The sequence below is a fragment of the Arvicanthis niloticus genome, chromosome 26, assembly GCF_011762505.2.
Source record: "Arvicanthis niloticus isolate mArvNil1 chromosome 26, mArvNil1.pat.X, whole genome shotgun sequence".
Classification (NCBI taxonomy): Eukaryota; Metazoa; Chordata; class Mammalia; order Rodentia; family Muridae; genus Arvicanthis; species Arvicanthis niloticus.
In genome coordinates, this window is record NC_133434.1 from 5,188,971 (window position 1) to 5,205,353 (window position 16,383).

The window sequence follows — 16,383 nt, forward strand, 5'->3', positions numbered from 1 at the left end:
TGTTCCAACATGTAATAAGGACACATGCTCCACTATGTTCATAGCAGCCTTATTTATAATAGCCAGAAGCTGGAAACAACCCAGAGGAATGGATACAGAAAATGTGGTACATTTACACAATGGTGTACTACTCAGTGATTAAAAACAATGACTTCTTGAAAACATTCACCGGCAAATGGATGGAACTGGAAAATATCATCCTGAGTGAGATAATCCAGTCACAAAAAACCCACACACGGTATGTACTCACTGATAAGTAGATATTAGCCAAAAGCAGCTCAGAATATCCATGATACAACTCACAGACCCTATGAAACCCAAGAAAAAAGAAGGCCATACCAAAGTGTGGATACTACAACCCTAATCAGAAATGGGAAGAAAATAATCTTGGGAAGGAGAGAAATATCTGGGAAAGATAGAAGAGGGGGAGGGAAAAGGGAAGCTGGTTCAGATACTGGAGGAGATGAGGGTGAAGTAAAGAGGGTCAGTAGCAGTGGAGGAGGGAAAACTGGGGGTAGCTACTAAAAAGTCTCAGATGCCAGGGACCTAAGACATTCCCTGGACCTAGCAGGGAAGACAAGCCAAAATACCCAACAAAAGGGAGACAGAACCTGTAGAGACTTTCAGTGAATAGGCACTGCCACCTGTTGAGAGATGGAGCCACCCACCCACCTCAAAAATATTAAGCCAGAATTTCTCCTGTCAAAAAGTGTAGGGACAAAGAGTGGAGCAGAAACTAAAGGAAAGACCATCCAGAGACAGCACCACCTAGGGATTCATCCCATCTGCAGACACCAAACTCAGGCACTATTGCTGATGCCAAGAGGTGCTTGCTGACAGAAGCCATGGCTCCAGCTGGATATGTAGCAGAAGATTGCCTTATCAGCCATCACTGGGAGGGTAGTCCCTTGGTCCTGTGGAGACTTGATGGCCCAGGGTAGGAGAGTGCTAGGGTGGTGAGATGGGAGTGGGTGGGTGGGTAGTTAAGCCCAAGTAAGTTGTCAATTGAATCCTTCAGGATCATGCCATTCAAATAGTGGATGGCTTTTAGGTGCTAGGGGTAGACTGAAGAAAGCATATGTAAGGTTCAATATGGTATAACAAATTTTGGATGGTTCGAGAGAACAGGGTGTATGGATTAGGCATGTGGTCAGTGGAGACACTAGAAGAATGCCATGACTCACTTATTGATCTCTTGTAGGTACTGCATGGGCCTATAATCATTGGAGTTGGGCTTCTTAACTGGCATGAGCATGATGTTCCATGGGGATGGCAGAGTATAAGAATTCCCAAGTCTCTGAGACTTTATTATTATTATTATTATTATTATTATTATTATTATTATTATTATTATTTACATGTTTAACAGTCCAATCGTTATCCACCTCCTGGTCTGCCTTCTGACTCTTTTTCATCCCATTTCTCTTCCCCCCATCTCCAAGAAGATGTCCCCACCACCCTACCCCACCCTACGAGACCTCCCCACTTCCTGGGGCCTCAAGTCTCTCAAGGGTTAGGTGTGTCTCTGAGACTTCTAATATGGTGAGTGATTCCCTTCTTAGCTTTCTGTGGCATTGGATATTGCTTAACCCAAGCCAGAGTGGCCCTTGGTTTGAATTCTATCTAAATAGGAGCTCAATGAGCTGCTACTCCCATTCCTCCAATCTCTGTCCAAGCTGACAAATATGTGGACATTTCTTCTCCAATGGGCTCAATTCTTTGGTGCAGTCTATCTTCATTTTCTAAAGATAGAGTGAGAAACTTTATTGGCAATCTTGTCCAATGATGGAAACCCCCTCAGGGTCAAAAGTAATTTAAGCCCCAGTTTTAGTTAGTGAATCTTTTCCTAATAAGAGGTATGGGTGTTCAGGCATGACTAAGAAGGAGTGGGATACTCAAGCCATTCTGAGGTTTACCATTCTTCAGGTAGTCCATCTTTATTGGTTCATGCCTGTAACCCCTTGTACCCATGACTTTTTATTTGACAATTTTCCATGGGCCTCAGTGAGGACTGAATATTGAGCTCCTGTATTTACTAAAGTCTTGATGTTTCTTCTCCAATCTAATGTTTATCCTAGGTTCATCGAGGGGGCCCAAACCCCATCTCCCCTACTCATTTAGTTCTATTTCCAGAACATTCGTTTGACCCCCTTCTGTCTTATGGTCTTATTCCGCGCCCCTTCCGAGTCCCCTTCGCCCGCAAAAGAGACACATGAGGCAGTGTTCGGGTAGTTACTACAGCGAGGCTTTATTCTTGTATCATCAGAAGCAGAAGACCCCAAGCCCGGGAAAGGCACTGCTATATGTACCCTAGAGTGGTGTGTTCACTTCTGATTGGCTGTTCACTCATCACCCCATATTATGCCCCGGGATGGGCAGTGACTTGGCGCACTTTTGCCTTTTGCACCTGCGCAGTTAGTTGTTTACTTGTGGGAGCACAGGATGCCCGTGCCATCTTGTAATGGAGAATGTTGTCACGCTCACAGCGGCTCCTAACAAGTGGTCTCTTACCTTTGTCATCCACTGGATGTTGCAGTTACCATTGTTTCTCCACCTGAGTGCCAGCCATGGCAGCCAGCAAGATTTTAGTAAAATCCAGAATTTATTGAGCATTGGAACAGGCTTGTTTGTCCTTGGGAGACTCTCAGTTTTTGTGTACTTTCTCCACCAACATTTCCTGTAGGGATTTTTCTTGTAACTTATCTACTCTTTGTAATTTATGTTTCATGTCTGGTGCTGCGTGACTGAAGAAGACCATCATCACTGATGACTTGTTCTCTGGTGACTTTGGGTCTAGTGGAGTGTAAATCTGGAATTATGTCATAATTCTTTCTAGAAAGGCTGCAAGGGACTCCCTATCTTTCTGTCTAACAATTCCTATCTTAGCCAAATTAGAGTATGTCAGCTAACCCAGTCTCTCCTTACTTTCAGCCATGTTATAGTCTCAGTTGGGTCTAACTAAAGGAAAAGAGATGTCAATAATTAACTGGTTAATAATAGGGCCCAGTTCTCTCCCAGTACTATCTCTGAGCTTCATTAATTACTTTCTCTCTCTCTTCTGCACTGAAAAGAATCTGTAGCAGTTGCTGACAATCTTCTGAAGTTGGTTAGCTGGTAAAGATTACTGAATCTAGAAGATCTATAAGGGCCCCTGGCCTCTCCAAAAATTTGGGGTTCTTCCAATTATATAAATTACTGGCAGAAAAGGGCCAGTATTGCATAGACTGGTTCCTCTGGTCATCTGGGGGGTCGTGTGGCCCTCAGGATAAGAGCCAGTGTGATGTCAGGTGTCTCATGCCTGGCCTATTTCCTATCAACTCAACTGCTGTTATGTGGAGGGCTAATTAAGGATGCATTTGTCCTTTCTTGTCCCTCTGGTGCTGCCATCACTTCAGCGCCTTCCAGCACTGATTGTGGAGCAACTGCAACCTGCGGCTGGTTTTAGTGGGGGATTGGGGAGAGGAAAGAAGGAAGTCTGTATCCCTGCTATCTTGCAAAACAGGGTAGAGTGGGCAGATGGCTTAGATTTCTCTGTCTTGTCTTCTTTTGTTGCAAGAAGGTGTCTTAAAGGGAGTAGTAGCTTCAGTCAGTCTGGTGGATTTTCTAAGAAGTCTTGCCGGGTGATAATATAGGAGATTTGGTCTGGGTGGCCCCATTTATAGATGGCATCCTTGACTCTCCTTACCATGAAGGGGTCCCAGGTCCCCTCAGGTGTCCATCCAACATAGAAAGCTGGTCATTCCAACCTGCAGGAAGTGATTAGTCTGTCCATCCTAACCTTTAACCCTGAGTCTCTAGCCCTAGTCATAAAGTTCTTAAATCCACCCAAAACCAAAAATGTCAAGGAGGTCATTTGCGTCTGTCCCATTATCCTAAGTTCAAAAACAAGAATAAAATGCAATAAAACAGACAAAAGAAACACACCAATGCCAATCAGCTTACAATATCAAAAACAAAAGTGAGACAACAGCTAATTGCCATGTGGCTAGTGCAACCTGCTGCATATCTTCAAAGAAACAGGGGGATCCAGTCCCCTACTAATGCGTTAGGGAGATCTCCTGGTCCCTGTTATACTGGAGGTCCAGATCGTCCACTTGGGTCCTGTGTGGAAGTACTAAATTATGAGTTATAGTCAGAAACGCACACTTACAGTCATCCAAAGCACACTTATCAATTGGTTTTTGACTCCACAGGTTGGTAAATCCTAGTGGGGGGTTTTGTTTGGTGCACTTCTCTTGACTAGTAATGATTTCAGCTTGGTATGAACAATGATTGCTAGCTTAATCAATCTACTTCAAGCTAAATTTATTCACAAGGAAAGTTAATTATAAAATGGACTCTAAAAGCAAAATGGAGCTTGTAATGTTAAGCTAGGCATGTTAATGTTAAGCTAACTTGCAATCTTATTTTGTCAGTACACACCCAAGGCCACAACTCTGCCTGCCTTTTGGGAGGCCTACTGCCACCCAGGACAGCATGTTGCAATGGCTTGCTAATCTCAGGGATTACCAGGCCAGCCAACACCAGAGCCAACCAGATGGCTAAAGGCAAGTGCAAGAATATAATCAACAAAAGCCAGAGCAATGTGACACCATCACAATCCAGCTTTCCTACTAGCAAGCCCTGAATATCCTTAAACACCTAAAAAGCAAGTCTGTGACATTAACTTTCATCTTATAAAGATGATAGAGGACTTTAAAGAGGAAACAAATAAACCCCTTTAAGAAATACAGAAAAATACAATCAAACAGGTGAAGGAAATGAATAACAGTGTTCTCAACCTATAAATGGAAATTAAATAAAGAAAAAAAATAAATGGAGACAATTCTAGATGTGAAAAACCTACAGAAGAGAACATGAATTACAGATGCAAGCATCACAAACACATTACAACAGATGGAAGAGAGAATCTCAAGCATAGAAGATACAATAGAAGAAATTGATATATCTGTCATAAAATGCAAAATCTAAAAACTTCCTGACACAAAACATCCCAGAAATTTGCAACACTATGAAAACACCAAACCTAGGAATAATAGAAGAGGGTGAAGAGTCCCAATTCAAATAATAGAAGGAAAGTTCCCAAGTCTAAAGAAAGGGATGACCATAAACCTAAAAGAAGCTTACAGATTATTACATAATTGGACTGGAAAATAAAATTACGCCACCACATAATAATCTAAAGGTACAGAAGAAATAAAGAATTGACCGTATAATTGGGCATAAAGCAAGCCTAACAGATACAAGAAGATTGAAATAACCCCTTGCATCTTCTCAGGTCACCAAGATTTTAATCTGAACTTCAACAATAACAGAAACAATAGAAAGCCCACATATTCATGGAAACTGAACAATTCTCTACTAAGTGATCACTTGGTCAGTGAAGAAATAAAGAAAAAAAAGAAAGATATAAACTAAAGATTTTCTACAATTCAATGAAAATGAAGGTACAGCATACCGAAGCTTAGGGGACATAATGACAGCAGTGCTAAGAGGAAAGTTCACATCACTAAGAGCATTCATAAAGAGATTGAAGAAATCTCATACTAGCAACTTGACAGCATACCTTATGCTCTAGAGCAAAAAGAAGGAAACACACACAAGACAAGTAGACGGCAGGAAATAGTCAAATTCGGGCTGAAATCAGTAAATTATAAAGAAAGAGAATAATACAAAGAATCAACAAAACCAAGAGCTGGTTCTTTAAAAAAAAATCAGCGAGATAGACATACCCTTAGCCAAACTAACTAAAAGACTCAGAGATATTGTCCAAATTAACAAAACCAGAAACAAAAAAGTGAAAACAACAGAAACTGAGTAATTTTTAAAATATCACTAAGTCTTAATTCAAAAGCCTGTAATCCACAAAATTGGAAAAATCTAAGTAAAGTAGATAATATTCTAGACAGATATCACTTAACAAAGTTAAATAAAGATCAGGTAAACTAGGTAAACAGTGCTGTAACACTTAAAGAAATTAAACAGTCATTAAAAATCTCCTACACAAAAATAAAAGCCCAGGGCCAGATGGTTTTAGTGCAGAATTCTACCAGACATTCAAAGAAAAGCTATTACTAATGCTTCTCAAACTAGTCCATAAAATAGAAACAGAAGGAAGCCAGTCACCCTGACACCTAAACCACACAATGGCTCAACAAAGTGAGAAAATAACAGACCAATTTCTCTGATAAACACTGATGCAAAAATACTCGATAAAATTCTCTCGAAAAAATTATCTCAAAAGCTGAATCTAAAATGCATTAAAAATATCATTCACTATTATCAAGTAGGCTTCATCCCAGCGATGCAGGGATAGCTTTATATATAAAAATCTAGAAACACAATCTACCATAAAACAAACTGACACACAAAAAATCACATGATCATCTTATTAGATGCTGAAAAATCCTTTCAGAAAATCCAAAAGTTTTGGAGAGATCAGGGATACAAGGCTCATACTAAACATAAAAGCAATATATAGCAAGCCCATAGTCAACATCAAGCTAAATGGAGAGAAACTTAAGGCAATTCCACTAAAATCAAGGGCAAGACAAGGCTTCCCACTCTCCCTATCTATTCAATATAGTACTTGAAGTTCTAGCTAGAACAATAAGACAACAAAAGAAAATCAAGGAGATAAAATTGGAGAGAAAGAAGTCAAAGTATCACTCTTCATAGATGGTATGATAGCATACATAAGCAATCCTTAGAATTCTACCAGAGAACGCCTACAGCTGATAAACATTTTCAGCAAGGTAGTTGAATGCAAAACTAACTCAAAGAAATTAGTAGCCCTCTTTCATATAAATGATAAATGGACTGAGAAAGAAATTAAGGGAAAAAACCACTCTTCACAATAGCCACAGATAATATAAAATATTTTGGTGTAACTCTAGCCAAGCAAGTGAAAGACCTGTATGACAAGAATGTCAAGTTCCTGAAGAAAGAAATTAAAGAAGATATCAGAATATGAAAAGATCACCTATGCTCATGGATTGATAGGATTAACACAGTGAAAATAGCCATCTTACCAAAAGCAATCTACAGATTCAATGCAATTTCCATCAAAATTCTAACACATTTTTACAGACCATGAAAGAGTAATTCTCAACTTCACACATGGAAAAATAAAAAAAATAAATGCTTGGATAGCTAAAACAATTCTGAACAATAAAATCACCATCCCCGACATCAAACTGTACTACAGAGTAATAGTGATTTTTAAAACTACATGGTATTTGTATAGAAGCAGACAGATTGATTAATAGAATTGAATAAAGTACCCAGAAATAAACTCACACACTAGAAGCAAAACCCATACAATGGAAAAAGAAAGCCTCTTTAAAAAATGATGCTGGTCTAAATGGATGTCTGCATGTAGAAGAATGCAAGTAGATCCGTATTTATCACCCTGCCCAAAATTCAAGTTTAGGTGGATCAAAGACCTCAACATAAAATGAATACACTAAATCTAATAGAAAAAAAGTTGGAAATGGCCTTGAATGCATTGGTACAGGAAAAAATTTCCTGACCAGATCTCATGAAACTGAAAGGCTTCTTTAAGGCAAATGACACTGTCAATAGGACAGCTTACAGATTGGGAAAAGATCTTCATTAGCCCTACATCTGATACAGGGCTTATATCTAAAATAAAAAGAACTCTAGAAGTTAGACTCCAACAAACCAAAAAACCCAATTTTAAAAATGGGCTATAGAGAATTCTTAACATAGGAATCTCAAATGGCCAAGAAGCACTTAAAGAAATGTTCAACATCCTTAGTCATTAGGTAAATGTGAATCAAAACAAACCTGAGATTCTGTATTACACCCATTAGAATTGCTACAATCAAGTGACAGCACATATTGGCAAGAATGCTTGAGAATGCAGTCCAAAGTGGGTGGTAAACTCCATCTAAGGCTAAATACTGGCACAAGACCTATAGTCAACAAGTATCTTAAGTTGAAAAGAACTTTGAAGAGAGAGTTCAAGAAGGTGTGGGATCTACACAGTCCTCACAGAGGCTTGATCTCCAATCAGATATTGGGCTAGAGGAAATGAGAGTTCTACATCTTTGTTCAAAGAAAGCCAGGAGCAGATTGGCTCTCATGTGGTTAGGAGGAGGGTCTTAAAGCCTACTCAACAGTGACACACTTTGTCCAACAAGCCCATGCGTCCTTCAACAAGCCTACGACTCCTAGTAGTGCCACTCCCTGGGCAAAGCATATTCAAACCATAACTCCTAAAAAATATACATGATACCAGTTCTAGAGCAAAAAGTATACAGTATATCCTAGAACTCACTTGAATATGGCAACAAGACTATTAAATTATTCTGTAATAGAAACAATTTATCAACCAACTATATTAAGGTATTTAACCATTGGGGACTCAATAGAAAAATGAAAATATGTTTTTTTGAACAGTTTGGGTATGCTTATGGCAGGCAGATCTGTGTGAGTTCAAGATCAGCTTGGTCTCAATGATGAATTTCAGGCCAGCCAGGACTACATAGTCAAGCCTTGTCTCAAATACACACACACACACACACACACACACACACACACACATATATTTATGCTATAAAATACACTTAATGTTATTAGAAATGCAAGTTCTATATTGAGTTTATGCTAACTCTTTATTGTTAACATCTAGTGCTTTCTGTACATGATCAAATCTGTCAGAAGCAAGCCGTGAGATCAGCCTTTCACTTATGCATGGCACTCTCGAGCAGGAAAACTATCAGTCCAATAGCCCTTTTGCTGGCAATTGACCAAATTCTCTCATGGCAACCTGGTTGTTTAGAACTCTCTACAGTTACTACAGGTGATCACTATAACCCTAATAAAAGACATGTTCAGGAAGCCTGTATGGCCTTACAAAGCAGAGTGGACATCAGATAACCCTTTGCACCCAGCAAATATTTGTACCCCAGCCAGACAAGAAGCATCTCTTGAGGTGTCCCAGTAGAAGCCATGTGTGTGGTGGTGGTGAAGACTCTGCTATGAGTGGTATTAACATGGTCCTTCCTGTAGTGGAGAGATATGCAAACACCCTTTCACACAGAGTTCTTTCTAGATATCACATTGCTGTGTTGGATTTTCTAGGAATTAGGAGGCCCATTCTTGTGCATCTCTCTGGTGCTACAGTTCAGGTTGAATAAAAGACTTTTTCCAAATGATTTTCCCTGCCAAGATGCCAATAGCATACTAGAAACAAAGGTCCACTATGCTGCTAATGGTAAGATTACCTGGTGAGTCATGTATCTTCAGTGCCACCTGAAGCAAGGAAATGAAAAAGGAATAACAAAATAAGGAAGATTGATTTGGCATGTTGCCAGTATGGGAGGCTCTTACTTTGAGATTTGCATCTGGGCTGTCTAAGACACACTGTCCTTTTTACTTACCTGCATGGATTATAAATTCACTAGAGGCTGGTCATTTTTTTTCAGAATCATCTCTGATCATTAGCTGTCTGGCGCTAACACAGCCTGCTAGAAGAATCTGCTCAGGAGAAATGGGAAACATACTGAAGCTGTGTGTCTTTCTTCTCTGCTTTGAAACAGGTATTGCCTGCAGGTTGCTCCTTTATCTGTTGTAGGAAGAAAAGTAAATTAGCTCTTATTCCATACTGCTGTAGCTGTGGTTCTGGGATATGTTTTGGAGAAGAGCATATCTAAGCCAAAACAGTGATGCAGCCAAGCCATCCAGAGGTCAGATAACCTATGCTCTCTTTGGGAAGGAACAGTGACAGTGACAATACCCTCCTTCTCTCATAAGTCTTTACCCTTTCAGGCTTCACTCTACAATGTGCGAAGTGTCAGTTATACAGGAATGGGGCATGTATTGGAAATAGAGAGACATGCACTGCACAAGGTGGTGAAATGTGTATGATCCGCAGAGTCTGGGCAACTCACAGTAAGTATGTGTTCTGTTCTCTGGAGAATATATACTTCTCCTTCAGGATTCCAAACACCATCTCTAAGATACTGGACTTGAAGAAAAAGAATCAACTAATGTCCAGTTGTTTTGTGGAATCATGTGCTGCCATCAACATTTGGAGAATGATAAAGCTAAAGTGAACAGAGCTTCTCTGTCATTACACTGATATGGTCACCAGTCTTCTGATTCTCAAGATCTTTGCTATATATGGTCTGCCTCAATTACTTTTCCATCCCCATGGCAAAACACCATAACCAAAACATCTTCTCAAAGAAACATTTAATTTGGGGTTGGTTTAAAGTTCCAGGGAGGTAAAATACTTGACCATCATGGAGAGAAACATGATAGCAGCAAGGCAGGCATGGGGCTGGCAGACTAGCTAAATCTAGTTTACATCCTGTAACAGACCGTGAAGCAGACAAAGAGAAAGAATGAGACACAATAAAAAAAGTCATTGAATTTTGAAACATCAACCCCCACTTTCCAATTAGAGATGTCTCATCCAAGAAGGGGGACCAAGCAGTTAAATATTCAAGGGTCATTAAATATTATGAGGGTCATTCTTACTAAAACCACTACATGGCCCAAAGACCATAAATGATCAAGTAGCTCAATGTGCCATTTCTTACAATCTGTCCTGGTGGCTTTCACTTTCTAGTGTTTGTTCAACTTCAATCCTAGCCTAGAGTCACATTCTCTGGAAACGTTTTCCTTATCTAAAGAATACCTTGGTGATTTCTCAGTATTCCTGCTTCATCTATCTCCTGGTGTATTTCATAGTGTATCCTAATCATATTGAGGAGTAATAAGACATTGTTCTCCACCTGCTGTCTGGCTCACATCTGAGTCTGGACACGAATACTATGGAACAAGTCCTTTGTGCCTATCTACATGAGAGGAAAAAGATGTTATATGCCTCATTGTCCAGAAACTTAAGCTCACTGCTAAGTGCATGCTTCTACTAGTGAAGGCTCATGGGTTGAAGAGTTTTCAAGGCGAGTCTTAGGAGAAGGTGCAACAATGACTAGCATGAAACAATATATATCACAGCTGCTACTGAAGAAAATTCCTTCAGTGACGCATTTTCAGTCCAAATGTACTTGGATATGAGGTTGTATTCTGGTTCTCTCAAACTCATCTCTCTCTCTCTCTCTCTCTCTCTCTCTCTCTCTCTCTCTCTCTCTCTCTGTGTGTGTGTGTGTGTATGTGTGTGTATGTGTGTGTGTATATATATATATATATTTCTTCTTCTTCTTCTTTTTTCACAGTTGAAAATATGCAAGGTGCCGAGACTAAGTGCATGGATTCTTGTAAAACTGAAGAAAAAAATTTTGAAAATCTAACAATATACACATACTGCTGTAATAATGCGGATTTCTGCAATGACGTCAATTTACCAATTGTGATGACTTAGCATAATCTAGTTTCAGTTGACCTCAGAACCTGGGGACATACAGAAATTCCTTGTTCTTCTGAATGTATATTTGATCATACAGTTTAATTCTTGTGCTTGGTATCCCTAGCCTTATTACCATGAATGTAGCTAAACCTTGGTTTCCATGAATGCATTTATCACTTCAATGTGGGTGGCTAAAATAAACAAATGGGTTAAAAATGCAAACTGTCTGGAAGAGTGTGAACATTCCCAGTATCCTTTGTACAACATGTACTTTATGAATTTACATTTTTTTCTCATTGTGACTTATAGTTTTAGTATACAATCTAAAGAGGAAAGATTGTTGTAGATTCTGCTTTTGGACCTTCACTGTCTTGTTCCATGGCTATGAGCCTGTGATGCGGCTGAATTTCATGACAGCAAAAGGTCATGGTACACCAAAAGCTGCTCACCCACTGGTGTCCAAAAAGTAGCAAGGCAGAGTGAAGACCAGGGCAAGATATGAAATGCATTCAGTAGCTTACGCTTGCTAAGTACGCTGAAAAGAAAGGCGTCTGGATGAATTTGTTTTCATGAATGACAAAAATCACTGCTACAAGGTCACAGTCCAAGTTTCACCCAATTAAGAAAATCTCCACCTACTGTTTCTGTTATATTAGTGCCAGAAAATAAATCTGCTAAATGTTCCTTATTCTTTGAAAGATGTTCTTTCTGAGCATGTAGAGCACGAATAAAATGTTTCCTCTTACCTGTCTTAGAAAGGTAATACTACCCCATGTTGCCTTTGTGTTATTAAGATGGAATTGTTTCTAAACCTTCATTCCCTTCTTCATCTAAGTCCAGGCTCCTTACAGTTATACTTTCATTTCTTTGATATGATATCTTTTCAGTGATCAACCCTGACTGGAATCACATATCTTCTATATGTGTATAATATGCACATAAATCAAAAAGTTATCAACCTTTTAGTCAGCACATGCAGAATTTACTAAATTTTTCTCAGCTATAGACAACTTTCTCCTTTATTAGTTGAATCATCATATCATAAGCATCCTGAGTAGAAAAGTAGGAAAGTGTCTGTGGAGTACTTAGTCACAAATGGAATATCTAGGTCGCATGCCCTCCTTCCAAAACTCACTGCCCACCACTAAAGAGAAGGTACAAATATTGAAAGAGACAGAAATGATCCTGGGGGAAAACTGTTGATTGGACATGACAAATTGATTGCACCCAATAACTCATAGCAGCTATGGTTCTCTACACAAGATCAGAGCAAAATCAACACAGAAAAAGAAAGATCTTATTTTAGTTTCTAATATTAGAAAGACAGAGTATGGCTTGGAGTGCATGTAAAAGGACACAAAAAGAACCTTGGCAGTAACAAGAGGCTGTATGATCATATTTTCAGCTACACAGAGGAAACAAAGAAAGAGAACAAGAAGTAGGGGCAGGCTATAAAAACCTCAAAGGTCATTCTAGTGTCATACTTGCTTTAGTGAGGCTCTGCTTCCAAAAGATCCTACACCTTTCTCATAAAGTACCCACAACTGTGAATGAAGGTTTCAGCACATATGAGTTGTGTGGAACATTTATTATTGAAACCACCATACTATGCCCTGTCTCTCACAGTCTATAGCCAATGGATTATATGGAATACATTTAGTCCCACTTCAAAGTTCCCATAGTCTTTAACTGTCTTACCGTTTGTACAAAGTCTCTTCTCAAGGCAATCTGTCAACTATAACCTTCTTGTAAAACATACAAAATACAAAATTACATAATCCCAACATACAGTGGCACAAAGTATTCACTCCCATCCCAAAAGATGAGAAAAGGAGCAGAACAAGGAGTAGAATAAGAACCAAACCCAGCAAGGAAGATACTATATGCTGCAGTTTAATTATCAGTAGCTGGAGCTTCTGTTGCAAATGGTTTCCATGTCTTATCCCTCCAGATCTGCTGATGGAAACATAACAATCTTAAACTGGTTGCACTCCTTGTATACAGCTTTCCTTGGCAGATGTCTCATGTTTCTGGCATCTCCAACATCTTGGGAAGTCTATCAAGACTCTGTGTTTACATTCAGAGCTCCATACAAGATTCTCTGAAGGCCATGGTGTCAGAAGCTTTGTGCTGCCCCTAGTCTCTTCTTTTGTCATGCAGACATCAGTGAATATACAAAGAAGGGGAGAAATTTTGGAAAGAGAGAATAGACACATGAAATTTATTTCTTATTGTCACATAGAAAGATGTTTAGTGAGAACTACAGGTGCATGATGAATTCATCTAGTGGCAGATATCATCTGGGGAAACCTTTCACTTAGATTAACATGGAAAGACTAGAAAGGGCTCGTGACATCAGAAAAAACTAGATCATTTAGTATGGTAAAGCAAATTCCCTGGTTCAGGACAGAAAATAAGAAGGTTATATAAATAAAATCACCAAATAATTCGGGGAAACGGAGTCACAACAGGACACCCCCTGTCACTAAATAAAGCTTCAAGCATCAGGACTAGAGAAAATGACCTTGAGGGGAAAGGGGGGGGGGGAATAGCATCTCAAATGTAACATGAAATAATTGTCTAAGGAAAAGAACACGAGGCTCTTGTGGAATCAGAAAACAAGTCAGGAAAAGAGAGCTAGGAAGAAAATACTGCTATGGAAAACAAAAATTTTAAGAGTCACTAGTAGGAAACACATGCAATCATTTCAATGTTAAAAGTAGCTCTTTTTAGAAATACTGAAGTTGAAGAAAGATTGCAAAAGCAGCAGAGAAGCAGCCATGAACTCCAGACTTGATGTTTTTTTGTTCTGACACTGCATGTTGATCTTAGCATTTTGAACAATTAATGAGTTGTCAATAACTAAGTCTTCTTCATCATCACCACCATCATCTTAATAATCATCTTTGTATGTGTGCATGTACATGGCATGTGTATGCCATGACAGGTTTCAAAATTCACTTCTCTTATTCCTCAGTGATTTGCAGGAACCAAACCTTGTCCTTGTGTTTGGGCACTAGGTGCTGAACCTGAGCCATCTCACTGGCCCTGATTGATCTACCTTTGTTCAAGGAAAAAAACCCTCAGGATTAGGTTATGTCTGATTGAGTTGTTGACCAAAGGGGTCACATGGGAATCTCTAAACAACCCAGTCTGTTTCCAAGGATATAGGTTGTTCCCCCAAAACTGACAGCAAAGCCCCACTGATGAAGATAACAACTATACAATTATTAAACATAGATGTCAAGCTGGTGCATACATAGAACCTTGACCTAAATCTTCTAGCACCTTTGGTACAGGAAGGTACTCCACATGCTACTAAAGGGAAATATAAACATCATAAATATCAAGCCATCTACAAATGTACAATGCTATCCTTGCCTGTGAGATATGCTAGGGTTATGGTGTCATACAATTTGTGAGTTTCCAACAAATATTTGGTTTTACTTAAAATCAACTCCACGAGATAAAATTCACACCTGACACCACTTGGTTGTTTAAGAGCCAGAAATTCAATGGCTGAAGAACCTAGCGTGAACTAAATACTACTTTTCTCAAACAAACAAGAAGAACAATAAAATGACACCTAATGACTTCTATACTCAGATAAGAGCCTTGCTCATCCATCATCAGAGATGTTTCCTCTGGAAGCAGACGGCAATAAATATAGATACCCACAACCAGACATTATGCAGAGAGTGAGAGACCTTGAAACACTCATAATACCTAAATGGGAAATCTCTATCATTTCCCTACCCTCAGGGCTCAGAGAACCCTATAGAAGAGACAGGAAAAAATTCTTTCTGTCAGCAGAAATAGGGGATAACAAGATAACAGTATAATCAAGCCACCTATGAAGTCACAGACTGAATCAACATGCCCAGGGCATGAACAAGTCTGTATCATGTTATCTGGATATATATATTCAAAGACTAAACAATGAGTCGAACCAAGTATCTGTGATGATAGAGACAGCAGTTAGGTAGTGGTCATAGTAAAAATACTGCTTCTCAACAATCCCAGAGAAGCACCTGACACAATTGTCTTCTGAATCCACAATAATTCAAGTCACGGGTAGTATAATTTTCCCAGAGTACTTAGATAATCTATAAATGGGAACCTGAGAACACTGAGCAACTTTTGCCCTGGAAAGGATGATGACTGGGGCTGTGGGAACACATTCCTCATCTTTACTTCTTTAGTGATCCTCCAGATATAAGAAGTGCATGGTACTAGAAAAGAGTTCATTGTGCTTGCTTCGGCAGCACATATACTAAAATTGAAACAATAGAGAGAATAACATGGCCCCTGCGCAAGGATGACATGCAAATTCGTGAAGCATTTCATAAAAAAAGAGTTCATCTTTACAAGGTGCTTTATGCAATTCCACAATGAAACATTCTGTTACCTACTCGGTTGTCACTGGGGTGAACAGTACAGATAAGACATTAAAGCCTCAGGATGAGACAGGTTTGTCAAGGTTTGAAAGATCAATGGTGAATGAGGGAATCAGAACCTGTTGGCAACCTCACAGACATGGGCAGAATAAAGATGTTGAAATCTCTTATCTCACTCCTGCTCACATTGCAGAACAACATAACCCCACATTTTCCTGTCAACTTCAGAAAAGGCTGCAATAGAACCTTTTCTTTGAGAAGTACCTGAAAGTGGCTTTGAGCAGAAATAACAATACTTCTCAGATAGCTTTTATCCAGGGTTTGAAGTTTTTACTCTAAGAATATGGGCCCACATTGGAAGGCAACAGAATTTGAGCTTCTGGGGCCATCATTTCTCCACGTAGTATAATATTCAACCCCATTTATTCCTCAAAGAAATTTGGATCCCAATGAAACACTGCCTTCATTGTTTAAGTTGTGCCATTGTTAAAGCCCAGTCAAGACTTTATGCATCAAATCCCTCATGACTTTGTACATGTTGTCTCTGGTGGCAGCAGTTAACCTCATGGTGACTTTCCACTTTCTTCTTTTTGGGTAGTTACTCTTTTCTGTGATTGGAAAAATGGATTATTTACACATTTCTTC

The 16,383-nt window shown here is 39.2% G+C and overlaps 1 protein-coding gene and 1 non-coding gene across 2 annotated transcripts; both read left to right on the top strand.

Annotated features, from left to right (window-relative positions):
• Window positions 1–9,473: 9,473 nt before the first annotated feature.
• LOC143438778 (prostate and testis expressed protein 3-like) lies at window positions 9,474–11,542 on the top strand. The gene is made up of 3 exons (XM_076924468.1): window positions 9,474–9,566; window positions 9,796–9,918; window positions 11,211–11,542. The coding sequence occupies exons 1-3, from the start codon at window positions 9,518–9,520 to the stop codon at window positions 11,354–11,356; spliced, it is 318 nt and encodes a 105-aa protein (XP_076780583.1). The 5' UTR covers window positions 9,474–9,517; the 3' UTR covers window positions 11,357–11,542.
• Window positions 11,543–15,590: 4,048 nt separating this feature from the next.
• Window positions 15,591–15,694, top strand: LOC143439475 (U6 spliceosomal RNA). Its single transcript, XR_013107697.1, has one exon. It is a non-coding gene; the product is annotated as a U6 spliceosomal RNA (small nuclear RNA).
• The last annotated feature ends 689 nt before the right edge of the window (window positions 15,695–16,383 follow it).

What these genes read in the sequence shown, in the direction of transcription:
- LOC143438778 (XM_076924468.1), top strand. Translation starts at nt 9,518, where the DNA reads ATGGGAAACATACTGAAGCTGTGTGTCTTTCTTCTCTGCTTTGAAACA. An exon ending in TCTTCTCTGCTTTGAAACAG is followed by an intron (nt 9,567 to 9,795) that starts GTATTGCCTGCA and finishes TTACCCTTTCAG; the next exon opens with GCTTCACTCTACAATGTGCG. An exon ending in CAGAGTCTGGGCAACTCACA is followed by an intron (nt 9,919 to 11,210) that starts GTAAGTATGTGT and finishes CTTTTTTCACAG; the next exon opens with TTGAAAATATGCAAGGTGCC.